At 56.8% G+C, this 22,513-nt stretch overlaps 1 protein-coding gene across 1 annotated transcript in view; it reads left to right on the top strand.

Moving 5' to 3' along the window:
* Nucleotides 1-14,493, top strand: part of LOC103213885 (SAP30 binding protein) — a 40,453-nt gene extending 25,960 nt beyond the window's left edge. Inside the window, exons 4-12 of the mRNA XM_042783562.1 lie at nucleotides 3,486-3,528; nucleotides 8,338-8,426; nucleotides 10,582-10,673; nucleotides 11,487-11,547; nucleotides 11,983-12,034; nucleotides 12,793-12,851; nucleotides 13,584-13,664; nucleotides 13,945-14,029; nucleotides 14,312-14,493. Coding sequence (XP_042639496.1) covers nucleotides 3,486-3,528; nucleotides 8,338-8,426; nucleotides 10,582-10,673; nucleotides 11,487-11,547; nucleotides 11,983-12,034; nucleotides 12,793-12,851; nucleotides 13,584-13,664; nucleotides 13,945-14,029; nucleotides 14,312-14,493 — 744 coding nt within the window. The remainder of the gene's footprint in view (nucleotides 1-3,485; nucleotides 3,529-8,337; nucleotides 8,427-10,581; nucleotides 10,674-11,486; nucleotides 11,548-11,982; nucleotides 12,035-12,792; nucleotides 12,852-13,583; nucleotides 13,665-13,944; nucleotides 14,030-14,311) is intronic.
* The last annotated feature ends 8,020 nt before the right edge of the window (nucleotides 14,494-22,513 follow it).

Below are 22,513 nucleotides of genomic sequence, written 5' to 3'. Positions count from 1 at the left end.
GGTGACTCTGTAGCTCCCGGCACAGGGCGGGGTGTGATGTTAAGCTGCTTTGGCTGAGTGGGCACTTTTGGATCCAAAAGCCCTTGGTGGTTTTTTTTTTTCCTGAGCAAGGAGTCTCTTCCTGGGCAACTATCTGTCCAGAACCCCACTCAGTGCAGTGACCTGACTGCCCAGGGCTCGGTAGGTGCACAGCCTATTCCGTTCATCTCAGGTCAGGAGAAGGAAGTTCTAAAATGTGACAAGACGTGGCCACCAGGAGGCACAGATGTCTTCAAAGTCCTGAGAGAGAGCTGGTGACATGAGCGGGAGATTACAGAGCCTTCCAGGGAGCCTCTGTGCGCTTCCTGAGGCTGCCAACCTGTGGAAGCTCGTTCACACCTCTGCCCTTAGGCCTTTCAAAGCCGGAGAAACTGCTAAGAGTTGGGTCCATGTTCCATTGGTCAGCACTTGGCTCAGACACCCTGAAAGTCAGGGGCCGTGGAACTGGACTCCGTAGGGGAGATTGGTTGGGCTTGTTCATGGGCTGCTGGGTTCAGAGGAAGAGTCCATAGCTCTGGGCACTCCCCATGTTTTGTTTTGTTTTGTTTTTCCGTATGAAGAGAGTAGAAAAGCAAAGACTAGACTCCGGGGCAAATAGAACTAAGTGGAGAAAAATTAATTTTGGAACGAGGAGCCCAACCAAACATAGAAGAAGACTGAAAGGAGGGGAAAATGCCTCCTGTCCTGTAGTGCCCCATGCATTGAATCGACTCGGTGGCGGCAGGTTTGGATTCTTGCTCTGTGATTTGCCTGAGCAGACAGCTAATCCAGGCAGGGCCTTGTGAGACATGGGAATCCACCGCCCCACCCCCGTTGCCAGGATCACAAAAGCCACAAGAAACCACAGGGAGGTACCTAACCCAAGGAGCCCCTGAAGTAAACAAGCATTGTCTCCTTTGAAGAGACATTGCACACTTGGTGGTTAAATTGCTGTGACTCTGGGTAGACAGGAGTTCTGGTGGTGCTGTGGTTAAGGCATTTGGCTGCTAACCAGAGAGTCTGCGGTCCAAACCCACCAGCTGCTCTGCGGGAGGAAGGTGAGGCAGTCTACTTCCGTAAAGATTTACAGCTTTGGAAACGCTATGGGGGTCTGTATGAGTTGGAATCAACTTGATGGCAATGTGTTTTCGTGGGTCTGGTTAGACATGTTAGAATCCCAGTGTGGACAGCTGGCCCCTCTGTCCTTAGATTGGCTGTGGCCCAGGACAGGGGCTGGCACGGTGTGGTGCTTGGGGACTGGTGGGGCATGGAGGCCTTTGCAAGAGTTAGCAGAGGATGTACCGGTGATGCTTTCCCACACTTGGCGCCCAGAAAGCTGTCCCCTGGAGGGAACATTGGAGGAAATGGTGCAGTCCCACATTTTGTGACTGTCACTCAGAGTCACTGCCACAAAGGGATTGTTGTTGGTCCCCGGAGATACCGGCCCGCTCTGGAAAGCGGGTAAGCTGTGACTTGTGACCCAGCCAGCGTGGGGAGTGGCAGTCCTCCAGGCCGCCCCACCCTCTGCCCACCTGATTGGTGGCTGGAGGCCACGGTAGCTGAGCCGCCTGGCATGGCCGTCACCCTCTTCCGTGGTGACAGAATAGCCACAGTGTGAGGAGAAAGAAGGGTGTCTGGCTGTCGGGGCTCAGGAGGGACCTTTGAGGAAGGGGGCTGCTCAGGACACTGCAGTTGGGGGTGCACTTGGCAGGGGAGGGGGTTCCGTAGCCTTCTCTGCGCCATCCTTCCTGCGACACACTCCGTGTGGTGTTTCCCCAGGTGAGGGGTCCACAGAGCTCTGCTGCTCTCCTCAGGTGGCCTTGTTGCAGGGTCATGCCGAGTTGTTCTGGCCTTCCTCTTCCCTCACTACCACCCTCTTCTGTGAACTCCCCGTTTGGGTTTTGGTCGTCAGCCTGTTAGCTACTTGAGAGCCTTGCTCTGTATTTGAGGGACTGGGTGTCCCCAGCCCAGAAGTGGGACACCAGAGGCAAGGAAAGCCCTTCATCCCCCATCTGCCAGGAGCTTGGACCATGAGGTTGGGCTGCTGCCTTCTCTGTGTTGACTGATCTGGGTGAAGAGTTAACTGCAGAAGAAGCAGAGCATGTCTGGAAGGCGTCAAGGAGAGCCTGAGCTGGGAGGCCACTGATGCAGCTGGAGCTGCGGCCGGTGGGGAAGCAGTGCTGCGGGCAGCCGGGCACGCGAGGGCTCGTAGCGCTTTAACTCGGGCAGCATGTGAAACCGATGCAACAAGAGCTGTGAGGTGGGAGCCAGCGGCCCAGCATTCACTCAAAGCCTGCTCCCACTTTCCACATGCTGCCCTTTGTCCTGAGATGCTGTCTCTCCTTTCTGCTTAAACGGAAAAACAGAAACCTCATCGGAGCAGCTAATCTTCTGTGTTGTAGTTATGGGTTCTTTTCTTTAATTTTTTATTGTGATTTGGGTGCAGATTTACAAAGCAGATTTATTTCACTGTCAACAATTGATGCACATTTGGGTTTCACTCCCCGATTACAATCGGAACAGTGAACAGCTCTCCTCCCCTCTCCTCCCTGTGCCCACCCCTTCCCTGTGCCCTTCTTATCCGTGCCTTCCTGTCTGCCCGGCTTTCCCTCTGTGTGAGTGCTGTCCTTCTGATGTCTCACAGGTGGTTGATCTAGGGGTTGCATCTCCCTGGGGTAGGTGAGAGCATTGCCCTGGGGCAGGTGTTCTGCTTGTAGGCCTTTGTAGCGTTTGGCTGAGAGCCAGTTCATGGAGGTGAGTCCAGTTCTAGGCCCAAAGGATAACCTGGGGCTGTAGTCTTGGGGGTTCCACCAGTCTCTGTCTGACCAGTAATTCTGGTTGTTTTTGTTTTTGAATTTTGTCCCACATTTTACCTCCCACTCTGTCCACGATCTCCAATTTTAATCCTTTTCTGAGTGGTTGGCGTTGGTAGTCGGGCACCATCTAGTTCTTCTGGTCTCAGGATTGTGAAGGCTGAGGTCCCTGTGGTCCATCATATTCTTGGACTTATTATTTCCAAGTCATGGGATTCTGATGTTACAAGGTGGTTGCCTTATATTTCTTTGGGACTGGCAGTCAGGGTAGTGGTGCTTCTGGTGGCTGGCCTGACTCTCTGAGTGAGAGATAGCTGGACCTTAGCCATGCACTCGGTCCCGGCATGCTCCTTGGAGCCAGGGGAGGGCAGGACAGGGTGCAGGGGCTTGAGGGGCTTGCTGGCCTTGGCTCTCCTCCACGTGCCATTGTGGGTATTGGTCGCTGGTGGAGTCTGGGGTGATTGAGCCGGAGTGAATCTGCAGCCTCCAGCTGTCATGATGCTGGAGAAGGGGCTGAGGCCCTGGCCCCTAAGGCCCTGGGACACTGGCCCACGACACTGCTCCTCCTTGAACCACACTGCCAGCCCCACTAGAGGGAGTAGCATGGGCCGGGGTCGGGGCTCACCTCCTCGTATTTCCATTTCTCTGTTTCAGGATAACGCCGAGGTGGAAAAGCGAGACCCCCAGGAGTTAGTGGGTAAGTTGCCCAGGGGAGCCTCAGGGGCATGGCTCAGAGCCTGGCCCCAGAGCTGGCTTCCTGCCTACAGGGCCCATAGCCCATGGGCTTCTCTCTGCTTCTGCCAGAGCAGCTGCTCTGTGGAGCATGCGTCTCGGAGCACTCCCTTGCAGGGCCCTTGGCATCCACTAAGATGTCTGCATAAGACACCCAGGGAACAATTCTTCCTTTAACATCAGATTCAGGGTGCGTTTCATCGGTCTCTGGTCAGCTGCCAGTGTTGTCAAGAGGGAATTCAGGGCCCCTTCAGCTCAGAGCTCACTCCCCTTGTGCCTGGGCCCAGTCCTCTGTCTTGGCACCCCTCCTCCCCCTCCACTGGCATATTCGTGTTGCCCGAGGACTGACCACGTGGCCTCTGTTGGCACTGCGATCAGTCCGTAGGCGGGGACATGCCTGGCAGCCCAGAGTCTGGGACCCTCTGTGACTTAGAAGGAGCAGGGAGGTGGTGTTTCTGGATAGCAGTACATATGTCATCAAGGTTTGTGTCACCCCAGCCTCTCAGTCCCCTTACAAAGCCCCTCAGCTCTTTCACTCTGGCTAAGAACTTTTTAACAGCTCTCCCAGAGCCTGACCCAGGGGAAGTTCCAGGCCATCTGAATCCAGACCTCAAGGGGGTGGCTCTTCCTCTCTGGTGGCCATTACCCTCTCTTCTGGCCTGTTCCGTGAGTTTTCACAAAGTAGGACTCCTGGTTGCGGCTCTGCTTTGGACGGTGGCCCCCAAGGCCATCCTGTGCTTCCTCTTCAGGGCCATGACTCACACACACCAGCCCCAGAGACTCAAAGTCCAGGACATAGCCTGAGAGTGCTGCTTCCCACCTCCTGCTGACCAGTCCTTTTCTAAAGAGACTCCTGTCGCTAGGGTGCAAGGTGGCAGCCATTTTGTCCCTGAGCACAAGGGGCCAGGGAGTTTGCTGTCCAGAAAATGGTGCTTTAGGGGTGCAGCAGTTGGCTCTGTGGGCAAGGGATGCAGAGCCATGCCTGCCAGTGAACCTGGGGCCTCTGTCTGCCCCCCCACACCCTGCTGTTTACTGCTGAGACAACGTGCAATGTGGAGGCAGAGAGCAGCCAGTCCTCGCGCCAGGACTGCCAGGATACAGTACTGTCCTCTACTCCTGCTGGCAATTCCGGGCGGGCAAGTGGGCCGCAGGTGGAATGTACGTGGGTGTCAGCTGCCCGGCTACCGACTTCTCCCATAGCTGCTGTCACTTTTTCTCCCCTTACCCCTTTTTTCAGTAGCTTCAGTGAGGTGTAATTTACATGCAGTGGGATTTGCCAGTTGTAAGTGCAAGTGCCATTGGATGAGTTCTATCACTGTCACAGTGATAGAAGTGGTTCCATTGCCCTAAAGCATCCCCTGGGCAGCCCTGCCTTGCAGACGGATTCCTCCCTCAGAGTCTCAGGCAAGCAGTGATCTGCTTTCATCGGTGCAGTCTCACCTTTTCTAGAATTTCCTAGCAATCAGGGTCTCTCGCCCTCAGCACTGTTGACGTTTTGGACGGATCATCTCTGTTGGAGGGTGTCCTGTGCGTTGTGGGATGTGTAGCAGCATCCCTGGCCTCTACCGTTTGCCAGTAGGAAGCCCCCTTCCCAGTTGTGACAATGAAAACTGTCCCCAGATGCTGCCCAGCATCCCCTGAGGAGGCCAGTGGCCCCGGTGGAGAACCACTGATACAAATGGAGTCGTGCTGTCTGTCGGGTCTTCATTGCTTGACACGATGCTTTTGAGGTTCATTCACGTTGTTGATCTTTTCCACGGCTTCTTTCTTTTCATTGCCAAGTAACGTCCCATTGCAGAGATTCACCCCAATCCATCTCCTACTCCCTCACCAAAGACACAGGTGGCCCTCTTGAATCTCAGTCTGGAGCACTCTTCCCGGTTCTCAGTGAGGAGGTAACAGTGGCTTCCCCTGATGGCGCTCGGTCCCTCTGCCTGCGCTCAGCTCCTTGTGCCACTTCTGGGTGTCAGGCCCCACAGGCTGCCCACTTGGGCCTGGAAAGCACTTCACCTGTGTAGACAGCACCTGTTCCAGGGGCAGATGAGAGGACAGAGAAGCCAGCCCTAAGCCTCTCCTGCTTGGGGGAGCAGCCAGATGCCCTGCCCCTGCCTGGTGCCACACCAGCACCCTCCCAGTGCCCTGGGTATCACACTGTTGGTGGCTGGTCCAGTGGCTTCTCTGTGTCACTGATGAATGACGGACACTGCTGCCTCCGTCCCTCAAGGAACCCCTAGAAGCATCACGTAACGCCACCTGACCTGCAGGCATCTCCTGCCCAGATCCATACTTGGCAGCTCTGGATGCCATGAGTGTTTTCTGGTTTGAGTGTGCACAGGAGTGAGTCGTGCTGACGGCAGTGCGGTGTCCTCGTAGAACACCCCTAGCAGGTCAGCAGCAGCCCTACGCCACCACTGCCTGAAAGGGTCTGGGGACACATTTCCTGGGAGGATGCTTGAGGCTTTGTGGCTGCTCAGGTAACAGCCTAGGTGGGTCTGATGGCTTCTCCATTAGACGTATTCTGGGGCTTAAGAAAGAAACTCACCAAAAGCATGCTCCTGAGTGACCCGTGGGGTCAGCTTTCATCTCCGTGTTCTGGCTGTGTCCCCTTTTTTGCCGGTTACTTCCTTGCGATTCTCCTGCTTTTAGGAACACGGGGGTGTCCCCACCTGGTCATACTGTGCCTTTGGAGCCCCAGATGTGATTGGGTTGCTGTGGCAGCAAGGCCACACCCTGTTTTTCCAAAAGACCCTCCTGACAGATGCCAGAGGACACCTTTGTCACACTGCCACACATACACACACATGCACTCTTAGCCCAATGAAGCACTTCACCCGCTGTGCACACGCCCAGACCTTTTGTTACTTCTGCTCATGAACTCAGGACCAGCCCATCCCAGCTAACTCCACTCCCAGCGGACCTCTGCTGCCTACTTGAGCTGAGAGCAAGGAGGAAGTCAAGACTGGACTTGAACTCCAGCCAGACCTGGGTGTCGCCTTGGCTCCAGGAGGCAGGAGGAGGGTGCTGGGCAAGAGAGGCACACGGTCCCCTGGACGCTGCCTTTGGGCTGCACTAGTGGGTCAGGTCCACGTAGGACCATCCATTGTCTGCAGGTCACCTGGTCTCCATCCCCCTGCTCTCACTCGAAATGGCTGTCAAGTGCTGTGCTCTCGGGGCGTCCAGTGAGATCCAGGATGACAGGGAAAATCACATATGTATGGTGCCACGTGGCTGCGTTGGTGTCGAGCCCTCTGCCAGTCTCGGTGTATCTGCAGTGTGTGCGGCCTTGTATGGCAGCAGCTGGGACTGGCAAGGTCTGGTTGGGGCTTATCCCAGGCCCCGCCCACCCAGTATGGCGTGCTTTGTGGGCATACTGGAAGCCGAGGCACAGATCAAGCTGCTTATCTGCTGAGAAAATATTAACCCAGCTTTGGGAGAGGGGAAGGGGCAGGTGTGCAGGGCCAGCCCGGAAAGCTGTTCTGAGCAGTGGGTTAGTCCAGGGCCTGGCACCAAGGAGGCACCCAGTCAGCTCTTGCTAAGTGTTACTGGTGGAGGTTTGCTCATTCTTTGCCCCCATCCTGCCACACCCCGCTGTGCCTGCTGATTGCACACTGGGTGGCTCTGTTCATGAGAGAATGTTCTACAGAGCTCGGACAGAATCTTCCAACAAACAGCACATTGTCTGAGCCATCTGCAGCAGGACTCGGCGCAGCCAGGGTGGCCAGAGGCTACAGGGAGGGGGTGGAGAGAGATGGGGGCAGTGGTGAACTTCTCCTAGAACCGTCCCCCGGGGGTGGGGCTTTCCCCATCAGAAGCAAGCCTTTTATTCGCAGGAATGAGGTAGACCAGCAGAGAGCTGGTTGGTTTGGTTTTATTTTTTGTTTTTTAATAAATGGCCCTAAGTTAATTTTTAACTTGGGCAGTTTTTAAATGTCATTTATTCACAAGGCATAGTTCTAGAGGCTATGGGAACCAAAGCCTCGGGAACCCCGTTTCCCTTGGAGCCTGGGCACGTCTGCCTGTGAGAAGGCTGGCCCCTGGTAGCTCTGAGTGTCACGAGTCCTCGAGGGGTCTTAGACCCACAGCCAGTGGTGGGCCTGCGCTGGCGGGACCTGCTCACACTCTGTGCACCTCCTCCCCAGCTGGGCTCAGTGCCCTCACATTGGTAGCTTGGAGTTGACCGCTGAGGGAGAATTTACACCAGGGAGGGTGGCTACAGGCTGTGGCTCCCTTTCTCTCCCGAGCTGGTTGCTGAACGTTTGCCAGCACACGACTGCCCGCTTTTGCTGAAAGTGAACTAAGGCTTGCCGGCCTGCATTCTTTTCACCTGTGCCTTGTGCCCAAGCTGCTTGTCCCCGACATTGACACCAGCTGGCTCCTTCTGCGCATTTGATCTCAACTCAGGTGACACCCTCTACAAGAAGCCACATCTGAACATCCCACCCCATCTTACTGTTTTCACAGGATTTATTCCTCTTGGCGTAGCATAGTGTTAAAACATTCTGTTGTTAACCAGAAGGTTGGCTGTTCAAACCTACAAGCTGTTCCACAGGAGAAAGATGAGGCATTCTGCTTCCGTAAAGATTTATGGTCTTGGAAACCCTATGGGGCAGTTCTGCTCTGTCCTTTACGGTCTCTGTGTCCTCTGTGGTCAGAATCCACTTGATGGCAGTGGGTGTGGTTTGATGGAAAAGTTTATGTGCTCATTTTGTTACTGTCCTTGTCTGTCCTCATCCTAATCCCTCACCTATAAAATTGTTCTCTGTTCTCTCAACAGCCTCGTTTTCTGAAAGAGTCCGGAACATGTCACCTGATGAGATCAAGATCCCCCCAGAACCCCCTGGCAGATGTTCAAATCACTTACAGGTAAGCACTCAGCTCTGCTGCTGAGGCTGGCGTAGCTCAGGTGGCCCAGCCACCGAGGCCAGCGTGAGTCACGTGGCCCAGCAGGGAAAGGGGCTGAGGCTTCTGCAGAGGAGGCAGCCCAGAGGGAAGGACCCCTGGTCCTGACCGCAGGCGTCCACGCCCTGCCACATCACCTCGTGCCTCTCTCCTGGGACCCCCAGGCCTGCCGCAGGCCTGGGCAGAAAAAAAAATGGCATACCTATTCTATGCAGCCCAGCCAATGGGAGCCTCAGAGAAGGAACTCTGCTGAGAAACTGAGGGCCAATCAAAGCGTAAACCGGTGATGGGAACGCAGACACAGCGTTCCAGCGCATGAAGTTTTTCTCACACTCAGGCCTGCAGGGCTGGCTCATGGCTTCTCGCCTGGCAAAGCCTCGTACAAACCTAGCCTGAGGTGTGGAAATCCCAAAGAGTGAGAGCGGCACCTTGGGACATGGTTGGGGTCTATAGGGTAATCTTGTCAGTTCCCAGTGACTAACAACAGAGCAGACAGCAGTGGTCTTCCTCTAATCCCCCAGTGTCTCTGGCCTCGCTCAAGCCCATGGCACCCCCCTACGGACGGGTGACTAATGGGCCCTGGGGCTGAGGAATGCAGCAGGCTGGGCCAGGGTCAAGGCCGGGTGTGCAGCACAGCACAGGTGCCCTTCTTTCCCCGGAAGACTCCTCCCTGGGCTGAGTCGTCAGCCCCCTACCCCCAATGCAGGGCAACAAGCCACAGCATGTGAGGAGTGGCCCCCAAGATCTGGCGGGCACCGAGAGTGGTCAGCTGAGCCCTCCAGCTGAAGGCATTCCTTCTCCTTTTTAGACCCTCCTCCTTGCGGTAGAAAGGTGACTCTGAGCAGACGTTTCCATTCCCCCAGGAGGTTGAGTGGGACTTGGCCTGGGAGATGATGGTAGGTCATCTCTCAGCTCCAGGCTCACCTCAAGTTGCCAAGTGCCCTGTCTATACAGGCCAGGGGGAGGTGATGTTGAGGAAGAGCTTTGTCACTCCTGGCTTCTCTTGTCCCTGGGAATCGTGTTATACACCTCTCTGCAGTTCACACTTTCTCACGCCCACTCTCGGCAGAAAGGGCTGGCCTCTGTCGGGCGTGAGCCCATCTTCCAATGTTTCTGGAAGGCGTGATAGGGTACCGCCAGCCCTGGCCACCTCCTACGTGTGTACCCCTTTGGGAGAACCTGTATGCATTGTTGCCGCTGGGGGGAGGCTGCAGCTTGGCCTGGAGCTGGGACAGCACCCTCCTTCCTAGGTAAGCCTGTGCATTCTCAGGTGGCTCTGTCCTGTGCCCATCACGGGGACTCGGGTTTCTTGGGCCTTTTTGCTGGCACCGGGCAGCACAGATCTCACGTACTGGGGACATTGTCTCCACGAGCCTGGGGAACACCTGTGGTACTGGTGGTGGTACGTGAGCCTGGCTCTCCACCAGGTGGCTCTCCTGTTTCCCATCTAGAGCTAGGCCAGGGGCCTGGGACAGAGGGGCCTGGGGTTGATGAAGGTAAGAGGTGAGCCCTAGGGCCTTGATAGGCCATAGGGTCTGGCTACCTCTGAGTCGCCCACATTCTAGAAGCCTGTGTGACCAAATCCTGCCTTCCTCCAAAAGGACTCTTCCCGGGTCTCCTGTGACCCCTGGATCCACAGAGCCCTTAACCTCATGTGAAAATTTAAAACCACCAATCACTGCCTCTAGCTCCATGCCTTAAATTCACCTTTAGGTCCTGATAGCCAGTCAGCAGTGTGTCTGTTGTCTTCTCTGTGTGTGTCGGCTGGTTTGATGTGTGTAGAATATACGTGTAACAGAGCATTGCCACTGAACATCCTTCACGTGCAGAGTTCAGTGACACTAACTTAGTTCATCCCATGCATCCGTCATCTGCCTTGATCTTGCACTTCCCTGTCTTGACCACCTGAAGGGAGTCGGGAGAAATCTGACAGTAGGCCCCTCTCAGTCTAGCAGACTTTGGCAGCTCTGTCCACAGGCCATGGAGGAGGAAACAGTGGCTGATGCTCGGCTCCGTGTGGCCCCGTGGGTCACCAGCACTCTTCCCTAGCACAGTAGGACCACACACAGGGCTGGGGTGGGTGGAGTTCCATCAGAAGCACCCTTCTGCTCTTCTGCAGGACAAGATCCAGAAACTCTATGAGCGGAAGATAAAGGAGGGAATGGACATGAACTACATCATCCAGAGGAAGAAGGAGTTTCGGAACCCCAGGTGGGTTTCCTATGAGCCTGCAGGGCCAGTTGAGTCATTGATGTTGGACTGGAACCAGGGTGCCCCTCAGAGGCGGTGGGAGAGGTGAGAAGCCCAGCTAAGATCCTACCTGAGGCCGGTCTGTGGATATGCTGAGCATATGTGAGACATTGCAGACTGTGTGAGACGCAGCTGGTGGCATCCACACCATCCAGACTAAACTCGGTGTGCCAGTCTAGACTAGAGAAGCAGGAACCCTGCGCTGGGGTGGCATCTGGCTGGGCTCTGGCCCTGCTCTGCTTCTAAAGTCCACACCCTCTCTAGGCCTGTTTCCTCATGTGACAAGAGGGGTTGGGCCAGGAGATCACTGTGGTTTCTTCCTCCAACTCTAAGAAGCCATTGATCCTAAATGCAGGGGACAGGTTAGGGATGGAGCTGTTCTGAGTCTACTCTGTCCAGTGTTCGTGTGGCGAAACCTCAGAAACCAGGCTGTAGGGTGATGGCTGGGCTCTGCCCTGGCCCAGTGTGGGCCTGAATGTGTGCCTCTGACCGAGCCACAGACAGAGGGTCAGAGATGTCTGGGTACACCTCCGAACCCAGCCATGACTACAGCACTGTCGTCCTGGCCACCATCTTACTGCAGGGTGGAAGGGCCCTGGTGATCTGATGCCAGGCCAGGGAGCTGCTAGTCCATCAAGAAGCTTGCTTAGAGCAGCTTGGGTTTCAAGGGTCACATTGGCCCGGGCAGATGGTTCTGGTTACATGTTGGGATTTGGTACCACGTGGTACCTGGGACTAGTACCTGCTCAGTGCCTTAACACACTCTCCTTTCAGCATCTATGAGAAGTTGATCCAGTTCTGTGCGATTGACGAGCTTGGCACCAACTACCCAAAGGTGTGTCCTACACGAGAGGCTGGGGTGGGTCGTGCCCAGGGCCCCCCTCATCCTTCCAGCTTCAGCCTGGAGCTGCAGAAAGGTCCGTGCAGCACTGTGTGCTGAAGAGTGCAGGCCCCGTGTCTTACTTAAGTTCCTCTTGTTTTAGAACAGTCCACTGCTGAGATTTCAGCCACAGACCTGGTTCCTGGGCTCTGATTACTTAGGGTCTGAGTGTGGCCCAGGCCTGTGGAACAGCCTGAGGGGTTGGTGGACAAGCACACAATCACCACCATCGTGTTCCTAAAAGCTTCTGGCACTCCCTTGGCTAGAGGCTAGGGGTGACGTTTGAGAGGGGAAGGGACTCCAGGCTGGGTCTTGGGGGATGGGACTCAGGTCTCTGGTCATTGTCTGCTGAGGGTGCCTCCTGACCTGCTTTAACCCTTTCTTTGTCAGGATATGTTTGACCCCCACGGCTGGTCTGAGGATTCCTACTACGAGGCATTAGGTAGCCACCTTCTGTCATCTAGCACACGCTTGAGGGTCCCCTTTGTGTCACCACACCCAAGGGGCCTGGGCCTGCACGCTTGAATGAGACAGATCCCACCCCTGACTTCAGCAGAGAGGGTGGTGGTTGGACAGGTGGCCCCAGTGGTAACAAGCAGAAGGGGAGCCTCTGCCCGGGGTGAGAAGCCTTGTGCTTGAGTCCTGCTGGAGCTGGGCTTCGGAGCTGTGCAGGGGCCCACACGAGCTGGGGGAGAGGGAGCACACAGTGTTTTAGGGGCCCCTTTGGGAGGCCAGAGAGGAATTTCAAAGGGTCCGAGCCCCTCAACCACATGGTGCCCCTGGAGCAGATCTGGCCTCTGGCTGTGATGTGCTTGGCCCACACAAGTTTTATCTTGTTTAGATTTGAACCAGTTGCCAGCATTTTATGTAAGAACCCGTAATCCCATCTCTCGGTCAGTGGGAAGACCCGGCCGTGCTGGCCTGTGTTTCCTGTGACAGCACTCAGCTGGAGTCCAGGGCAGCTGGCTCTACCAGAAAGGGCTGCAGCCCCGGGCCTTTGGGTTTGAAGCCCCTGCTCTGCACTGGCCCAGAGCCGAACCCAAGACCTGGCTTTTGCAGGAGGACCCCATGCCCATGAGGCCTGGAGGCTGCTTTAGTCCACTGCACAGTAGTGGGTGGGGTGGGCACCTGGGCTCGGCTCTGGTGGCCTAGCCTGTCTCCTGACTCAGAAGCTGCTCTCACAATGACTTGTCCTTGTAGCCAAAGCCCAGAAGATTGAAATGGACAAATTGGAAAAGGCCAAGAAGGAGCGAACAAAAGTGAGTGGTGGGCAGATAGCTGGATGGACAGGGCAGGCGTCTGGAGTGCGTGGTTTCCCTGGCCAAGCCCAGAGGGTCCCAGACGGCCCTGAGCATGGCAGTTTGGTGACGCTCCAACAGCCGTGGAGAGGCTCCCAGACTCAGGCCCTACCGAGGCCGGCCTTCCACCTCAGCCGGAAGGTGCTCCCGGAGACTTCCGTTTGGTTTCTCAGTCTTTCGGTTTGATTCATTGCACCCTCCCTCACGTCCCTCCCCCCTTAGGACTGTCCCTTCTGGGTTGTTGGGACCCCCCTGGCCATTTCCTTCTAGTCGCTGGGCCCAGTCCGCTCTGGCCTATGTGTTCCTTGGCCCCCAGAGCTGACCCCAGCAGCTCCCCGCTGAGCTCATGTCTGAGGGTCAGGCAGCCCCTCACTGTAGGACCCTAAACACCACTTCTCCCCGAGCAGTGAGATCTGGGTCCCTCAGGGAACGTGAACTTGGCTGTGAGGCCAAGGGTCATTCTCTGAGCACTGTGACCGCCAGCGTCCCAGAGACAGTTCCTCCCTCTGGCTTGGCCTGACCCCTCATCTGGGGGCCCGAAGGCAGCTGCATCATCTCTGGGACGCTGCTCTCAGCCCCAGGTTGGAGGGCCTTCGTGACTTGGTGAGCTGATGGAGGGCTGATCTGGTCCCTCATACTTACCCCTTGACTGCATATCCCTTCTCTCTCTTCCCTCCCCCTTCCACACCCCAGGCTTACTGCAGGGACATGTCTGCAGCACGTGGGGACCGGAGCTGTCCTTCCCCTGTGCGGGCGGGCACCGCCTCCTCCTGGGTGTGAGAAGGAGGGGCCTGGCCTCCTGGCCTGGAGGTGGGCGGCGGGCAGAGCGGGGCGGATGCAGAATGCGGTGAGGCCGGGAGGGACCCATCTCTGTTTGGGAATCTCTTCCGAGGCCCTCTCCCTCCCGCAAACAGTCCCAGCCGAGTTGATTTCGGTGCCTCCTTTGTGCAGTGCCACTCCTGTCTCCAGGAGCAGGCCAATGGCAAAGGGTGTGCGAGGGTGTGGACCTGCAGCTTTCTTTGCGCAGGTCTCACTCTTGTCGCTCCTCTTCCAGATTGAGTTTGTGACGGGTACCAAGAAAGGCACCACGACCAACGCCACAGCCACCACCACCACCACCGCCAGCACTGCCGTCGCAGGTAGAGACGCTGTCCGGGCTCGGTGCTCCGCCACCTCCCGCCCGCACAGACAGAGGCCAGGCTCTTCCTGCCACTTGAGACACCGTGGGGGTCTGGGCCTAGGCTTCCAGGAGTTGGGGGGCTGGCCTTGGAGCCTGGGAGGCCTCTGGCTGCCGCCTGGCCCTGCGGGCTCTCTCTGGCCCCATCAGGGTCTCTTCCCTGAGCTTGGGCCAACGGCTGCAGGGAATGGCACGGGGCTGGCTGGTCGTCTTGGGCCTGACTACTCGCCTGCTGTTTCTCCAGATGCCCAGAAGAGGAAGAGCAAGTGGGACTCGGCCATCCCGGTGACGACGATCGCCCAGCCCACCATCCTCACCACCACTGCCACCCTGCCTGCCGTCGTCACGGTGACCACCAGCGCCAGCGGCTCCAAGACCACGGTGATCTCTGCCGTGGGCACCATCGTGAAGAAGGCCAAGCAGTGACCGGCAGGGCCACAGCAGGCAGAGCGGGCCTGCTCCCCGGAAGGGAAGGGCCGCTCCAGGACTCAGCAAGACTGCCTCGTAGCTGCTGCCCACCGTGGAGCACCACTCCGTGGTCAGAACTGGGGCCTGCTCCCGGCCCCCCCACCCCAGGAAGAGCCTGTGGTTGGCATTTGCAGCCAAAAGAAGGACGTTGCCACCAGGGAGTGGGGCCTGTGGACATGTACACGCCATTTGGGGTTCATACCCTATTAAACGTGCTGTCTTCTTAGCGCCTGGCGTCTCAGGTGCACTGGCCCCTGTGCTATTTCAGACAGATGGGAAAGCTCAGGTGCCCTTGCCATCTCGGCTGGGATTATTGCCTCGGGGTTGAAATGGGGTGACCAGCACCTGTGGCACTGCTGGTGGTCTGCAGAGTCACCCTGGTCATCCACTGACACGTGCCACCGCTTGGGGCAGGACAGGAGGGATCGCAGGGAGTGGGGAGAGAACCTGTGTTCCCACTATCTCCTGCCCCCATCCCAAGACCCAGCCTGTTGTCAGGCAGGAGCCTTGGCTTCTGCCCCCCGGAGGCAATGACGCACCCCCCAGACCACTTTTGGACACTCCTAGGTTTTTGAGGTCAAGCCAGGTACCAGAGTGATGGGGGGATGCTGACCTGTGTGGTGGGGAAGGGAGGCATTGGCGCCTGGGACAGGGTTGCCCAGCCCCTCGGTGCCCGGTGTGGCCAGCCGGCTGTGAGTCGTGGGGACGGTGAGTCACCTCCGCCCCGGCTGGGCTACAGCTCATTGTTTACATGAAAGCCCGCTCCTGGGAGATCCTGCACCCCACCCTTCCTCTGCCCGTTATCTCTGCCCCACAGCCGCCCTGGCAGCCCCCACCGCCATGCTCCTGGGCCAAAACCGGTTTCCCAGCCCTCACCAGCATGCCGCAGCCCAAGGGGCTGGTTTATCTCTCGTGTCCTTTGGCGGCTCTCCTTGCCATCAGCGGAAGGGCCAGTGTCAAGAGAAGGAAGCCAGGCTGTGAAGAGCTGTGTGATTTCCATGAGTGGGCGGGGCTGCGGGAAGGTGGGCCTGAGCTCAGGGCTGAGCAGCGATGCTGCTCCGGGGCCTGGGGAGTGTGGTAAACTCGGCCCTCGAGGCCCCAGAAACAAAAGTCAAGTCAGCTTGCCTCCCCTGTACACACCCATGCACACCCTCAACCTCAGAGGTCGGTTCTCACCCTCCCTCCATTGTCGGGACTTGGCAGCCAGTGGAGGTTCGCTCAGCCCCAGGAGAGTCTTGGGAAGGTTTCCTGCCCTTGGCCTCCAGTGGGGCCTTGCGTTAGCCAAGGGTCTTGTGGAGGTTTGTGGGAAATGGTGCGGGACAGGGAAGTGGCCTCCAGTTTGGAGTCAGAGCTTGGGTCTGGAGTTTAAAGCAAGGGGTGTGGGCTGGGCCTTTCACCTTGGAAGCCCGTGGTGTCCTCTCAGATCAGGGTAATACAGCTCCCTGAGGTGGTTGTGAGGGATCCATGAGCTGATTTGTACAAAAGCTTTATAAACTGTATCATCTGCTACAAGGGATTGTCACTGGCCAATCAATCAATCAATCTTTTATTTGTTTGCTTTCAGCCATGGAGGAGAAGCAAACTAGAGCTGGCGAAACTGCCAGGGTCATGAGGGAGTGAAGACCGGAGTCCTCCCAATCCTGGGCTCTTTTTTTTGGTGTGGGGGGGGCTTTGCTGGCTCCTAGGCACCTCCATGGAGCCTGCAGAGGAGCCACCAGGGCTGGGGCAGCCATGACAGGACCGAACAAGGCTTGTGAGTTGGCCACACCCAGCCTTGTGTCTGGTCAGGATCTCTAATTCCTCCGAAATTTACTTCCCCTAAAATGGGATTGAAGGTCGCTGAGCGGTGCAAGCAGTTCACAATCAGCTTTTAGCCTGAAGGCTGGTAGTCTCAGCCCACCCAGCAGCCCCACGGAAGAAGGGCCTGGCAATCCACTCCCATAGATTACAACCAGGAAAACCACGTGGGGCAGCTCCAACACGGGATCAACTGAATGGCCGCCGGTGTGGGCTTCTGAAAGTCTCACTGAAGGGCCTGTGGGTGTCACTGAGCCACTAACTGGAAGGCTGGCTGTTTGAATCCACACAGAGCCACCTCAGAAGAAGGGGCTGCTGGACTCCCGAAAGGTCACAGCCACCAAAGACCCGAGAGAAGTTCTGTCTGAAACACACGGAGTCACCGTGAGTCCAGATCAACAGCAGCAGTGAGTGAGTCTCACTGAGGACGGCACAGGCCCTTTCTGTGGGTTTCTGAAGTTTCTCTGGAGACTGGATGTCCCAGGCATTGAGGACACACGGTTATGCCTGGTTAGTCTCCATTCACGAGGAGAGCTCAAGTCTGTCCAAGGTGAACTTTAACCAGGCCCTCTAATTTCACACACACACCCTAAGCCTCATCGCGAGCCTGGGCCATGACGTCATGATCCACCAGGTTCCACAGCTACACCTGCGGGAAGCCTCTGCTCTAGAGTTCCTCCTCCCTCTCCAGCAGGACTCCCGCCCTAGGTCCGGCCCTGCCCCTCACACTGCCGGTGGTTCTGGCCTAACCCACAGGTCCCCAGCCAGCACAAATGGTTTGCTCTTGAGTACTGACCTCAAGGTTGGCAGTTACCCGTGGGGCCAGGGTAAAGCTCTCGTGAGCTGCTGTCAGGAAACCCTGTGGAGCCATTTAACAAGTGGGGGCACCATGAGTCAGAATCCCCAACCGGTTAACTAACCTGCAGCCTCGTTTCTCCCACTCCCATGCAGGCTCCAGTGTTGTCAGCAGAGTCCTTGAAAGCCCAGCTCTTGCTATGTCAGGTGGCCTCCCATTGTCTACTGAAGACCCTTTCCAACTTTTGCGCCTTTCTCAGCTTTCTCCTGCCTCTGTAACAGCACTTACCCCACAGCCTGGCATCCTCTGCAGGTGGGGGCACAGCCTCAGCCCACCCGTGTCTCATGGTTCTCCTTGTGAGCAGACAAACCTGCCGCAGACACCCTGTGGCCCTAGTTCCTGGCATGAGGTGAGTACCCAGTGAGTGGAGGAAAGGCAGGAGGAGGTCCCTGCCCCACAGACACTGAGCCGAAAGCTCCCATCCCATCAGGCCCCCTGCCCATGGCATCCCGCATGCGTGTCTGGCTAGATTCCAAAAAGGCCGTTCTAGGCTGGCTAGCGCCAGCTGAAGCTCCATGACAGCTCATAGTGTCTCTAAGTTTTGTGTCTGAAAACGTAATAATGTTTTAAGGGCTATCGAGCCACAGAAAAGACAAAGATCTCTGGGCGGATTTGGAGTGACCTCCAGGGGAGAGGAGGTGACAACAAAGTGTGAAACAGTTTACGGTGTGCGCTCCTGTTGTGTAAGAACTAGAGGAAACAAATGTGGAAGGCTGCATTTGCTTATTCCAAAACAACAGAGGAAAGATACAAGGGTAACAGAAGTTAAGAAGAATCCCAGTGTTAAATTTGATTTGAAAATACTCATATAAACTCAAGCTTAAAAAAAAAAAATCCTACTTCTGCCCATTGAAAGAACTTGGAACAATGACAGCGCAGTGCCGTGAGCGCATGTAGCGCCCACATCGCTAAGACCACTCCCCACTGATGGGACCAGGGCTTCCTGGAGAAATGGCCCATCCCAGGGCTAGGCAGTTCTAGAAAGTACAGAGACTACAGGAGTGTTTCGAGAGGAATCCCTTCTGGCCAGATTTGGTTTAATGTGAACATGAAGAATGTAATTCCAAGCTGGTGAACAAATAAAAATCTATTCATCCATAGTCATATCTGAAAAACAGGAAAAGGGATATATTTGCACCGTTGGTGCTGATATCCTATCAACTCCTTATGCCAAAAATGATAAATAAAGAACCCCTGCATTTTTGAAGGAACATGGTTCATCCCTGGTGATGAAGGGAAGCTTTTTTTTTTTTTTAAATCAGAACACCTGTTAAACGGACAATCACCAGCCATCAACTCCTAAAGGACACTTGATCCAGGCAAAAATCAACAGTGGACGCTAAATCCACCCAGCGAGAGGTGGTTGGGAAGCAGATATTTTCAGGGTAACAGTGTTGTGTCATCACCCTCCTCGAGACTATTTCTTTACATACATACATATATACGTAAAGTCACCCCAGTGACTGAGCTGAGGTCAGGGGCAGCACGTCGCGTCACCTACCCGGCCACATAACCCTGAGCACCCCCTTCCACCCCTTCACCAAAACGCTCCACCTGAACTAATTGGGCCTCGACCTAACTTCCGGTTTTAAAGCAAAAACCAAACCTACTGCCATGGAGTCGATTCCAACTCATGGCGACCCATGTGTCACCGAGTAGAACTGAGCCCATAGGGTTTTCTTGGCTGTCTTCTTTGAAAAACAGGGTCACCAGGCGTTTATTCCACAGAGCTGCTGGGTGCGTTCAAACCTCCAACCTTCAGATCAGTGCCACCCAAGAACCTTAACTTCCAGTTCAGAGGAAGATGAAGAATCAGTCCAGTTATACACAGAGGCAGCCAGACAAACCAGAAAATAGGGCATCCTGCAAGACAACTGGCCTGTATATGGGGGTAAAGAAGGAATGGGTGGCTACAGGGGAAAAGAGAAAACAATCACAATCAGATACCATGAGTGACATCGATTAGACTCAGGTTCCGAAGAGGGACAGTTTGGGGACGATGAACATTTGAATGTGCACTGAACCATAAATAATACTGTGGCTGTTAGATGTCTGAGTCGATTGCCAGTCATAGCGGCCCCAAGGGGCAGAGTAGGTGCCCGATGGCGTTCCTGGGCTATGATCTTTGCACGAGCTGGTCACCAGGCTTTTCGTCAGTGAAGCCACGGGGCGGGAGGTGGGGGGGCTCGGATTGCAACTGTTAGCAGCTGAGAGTTTAAACATCTGCACCTCTGGGGCTCCTTAGAGATGATATTAGTCATTGGCAGTTTTTTTAGTTGTGAAAATGAAATGATATCTGCAACTTAAATTCAAATTTAAAAAATACATAAATAAAGCAAATGCACTAAAATGTTAAGTGTCTCAAAAAGTCAGTTTCACTTGTTTCTAAAACCATGTACCAGTCCACCAGTAAATGGCGTATATGATGAAGCACGAGGTCAGGATGGCCGGGCACAGCCTTAAGAACACTCTTGGAGCCTCATGGTGTGAACTGCCCACAGCACGTCCACATCAGCCCCAGCTGCTCCCCCAGTGGCTGCGGGAGTCGGCAGGGCTTGAGTCTATTCCATGGATGAGAAAACTGAGGCTCGGGGAGGCTGGGTGACAATCCCATTGTTCAACCGCAGAGCAGCTGCTACGTGCCATGCACTGCCCTGGGTGCTGGGTGTAAGCAGATGGGCCAGAGAGGCTCTGGTCCTGTGAGGCAGAGAGACGCCCTAAACAGATTATCTCAAACCAACGTGTTAAGTGCTGTAAAAAAAGCCATGCCCTAGGGTTTATGGGGACAGGGGACAGCTATCCCAACCTAGGGTGCTGCGAGAGGTCAGAGAGGGCATTCTGGAATGTGGGACAGGCACGTAGCCTTCAACCATGAGATGGATGAACTAGGCTAAGGTGGGGGAAGGGTGCGGCAGGCAGAGAGGCCAGCCTGGAGCAGAAGCTGGAGGCAGCGTGGTCCAGGAAGGGGCTGAACGGCATTGGTGTGGCCTGGCATCACTAGAGAAATAGGGACAGGGACCTGGAGCTCCTGGTCCAGGTGCCCAGAGGACTGGAATGCCACCCCTGTCCCTCACAGCTGTCATCGGCCCTGAGAGATTGCAGTGGAAGCGGTGTATGGAGATCCACGGACCAGCTAGACAAGCGCCACCGAGTGCCCACTCCACACCAGCCCCCAGTGGCTCCAGCAGGGTGCCATTGTCCACATTGTAAGGAGGTTTGAGGAACCTGTCCAAAGACACCCAGAAGACCCAGCCCTTCTCAGCTCTCCCGGACACCATGTGGGCGGCGGGGAGCTGAGAGGACCCGGTACTGGCAGAACTGGGACCTGGGCGGAGGCCGCCCCACCCGGACTGAGACAATCCGTGGCTCCATCCCTCGCGGTGGCACGGGGCGGTGGGGGTGGCGCCCACAGCTGATGGCCGTCGGGGCAGCCGCAGCACGGCCTGGCAGTGGCCCAGGGTTGGAGGAGGAAGCCCCGCGTCTGCAGCCTGGAGGGGTGGGAGGGTGCGGGGTAGCTCCTCCCCGTGCAAAACAAGCCCTGCCTGCCCGCCGCCGGAGCTCTGGGCGCCGGGAGCGAGTGCAGCCTGTTCCGGGGGGCGGGCCCGGCGGCGGCCGCCAGGCTCCTGCCCTGACAGGTGCGCTCCGCGCAGGAATGCGGCCGGCCTGACTCACCAGCGCCTCCTGCCTACCTGGCCGCCCGCCCCATAAAGCGGCCCGCCCGCCGCCGCCGCCGCCGCCGCCGCCGCCGCCGCCGCCTTCGCGTCTTCTCCGGACGCTCCGCGCGCCCCTACCACCGGTAGCCACCGCTGCCGAGAGCTCAGCCAAGGTAGGTGCAGCCTGGCCCTGGGCTGGCACCAGGGACACCTGGCTCAGGGCAGGAGGGTGGCCAGGGGTCCCACAGCCCAGAGCTGGGCACCCCGTCCGGGACTCAGAATTAGGAAACATGAGTGCCCATCCGGCACCAGGCAGCCGGTCTCCAGAGCTGGTGAGGCAGGACCCGTGGCTTTTGTTTCCTCAGTTCTTCCCTTCCTGGAGGCTGGCGTGCCCTGCCCAAGGCAGGTAGTTGTCCAATGTGCCGGGGTGTGCCGGGGACAGCTGGGAGCTGGAGAAGGCTCTCGGCTGGCAGATCCTGGGGCTGGGACAACCAGAGAGGGGCAGCAGGAAGAGGCCGGCGTGTTGGGTGGGTGAGGGGTGAAGTGGGCAGAGGCCCAGCAGTTGGCAGGCACTCTGGGGTTTGCAAAGAAGAGGGGAGCAGTCACCCCCATTTGGCTGGGCAAGGGCTGCTGGGTCAGTGCCACAGCCCACTCAGGGCTGGGGAGTCCCTGGCTTTCCTCTTCTCTTGGCCAGCAGATACGTGCCAGCCCGCCTCCCAAAGGCAGTGGCAGACGCCCCTCCTGAAGCCCAGGAAGCTCCCTACTCCCCGCTGCCGTGCCCACCACTGTAACCTCCCTGCTGCCCCCTTCCTACCTATCGGCCACAGGGTGGGTTTGATGTGGGTGGTCGGACCCTAGATAGCTCCTGAGGGCAAGGCCGGACCTCCTCCACCGCTGGCCCTGCCACGCCCTGATTGCAGTGCCCAGACCAGTGGTCATCACTGCCCCCACAAAGTAGGACATGAAGGCTGGGGGTCTTCACCTGAGGGCTGAGGGGAGAGGTGCCAGGAAAGCAAGGAGGGGTATCTGCGTTCTTAGCCTTGGTTTCCCGTGGTGACAGCAGCCGAGGGGCCAGGGACCCCAAGGTTCTCACAGCAGCTGACCCTGAGGGTAAGCACTGGGCCCACTAGGGTGGGCACTTGGTGGGCAGGAAGGGAGAGCTGTGGCAGGGGTCTGCCGTGTTCCAAGCAGGGGTCCTGCGGGATTGGAAGGGAGGGTGTGTGTGGGCAGAGCCCAGCCTGTGTGAGCAAGTCACAGTGTGTGATCCTTGGTGGCCTGGGGGGCGCATGTCCTGCAGGCTCTGCTCAGCCCACCATGGCCACACCTGCCAATAAGCCCAACCCTTATTTTTATGTGAAAGCACACCATTTCTAACACTGGTGACTCCTTTTAAAACTTTTCAAACACAATATGAGTCCACCAAGACACTTCTGAATGCATTTTGCAGCCTCTGGGGCTGGCCCGGTGGGTAAATGGGGGTCCCACCGGGGCTCTCCCAGCTGGTTGTGGACAGGACAGAGAGCCCTGGGCTAGCTCCTTCCCTATCCGTGAAGTGGAGAGATGGCCAGTGCCTCTGCATGGGGTCATGTGCTGATTAAGTAGTTATGTATGTGGAGTGCGGGGCACACGCCACCTCTCAGCACTGAGTGGGGGTCCATGTTTATACTGTGTG

Source organism: Orycteropus afer, unplaced genomic scaffold (genome assembly GCF_000298275.1).
Source record: "Orycteropus afer afer isolate SDZICR_OR568_19922 unplaced genomic scaffold, OryAfe1.0 scaffold00018, whole genome shotgun sequence".
In the NCBI taxonomy this organism is placed as follows: Eukaryota; Metazoa; Chordata; class Mammalia; order Tubulidentata; family Orycteropodidae; genus Orycteropus; species Orycteropus afer.
The sequence above is the reverse complement of the archived record's forward strand: the minus strand, read 5'-3'. Positions and strand labels throughout refer to the sequence as shown.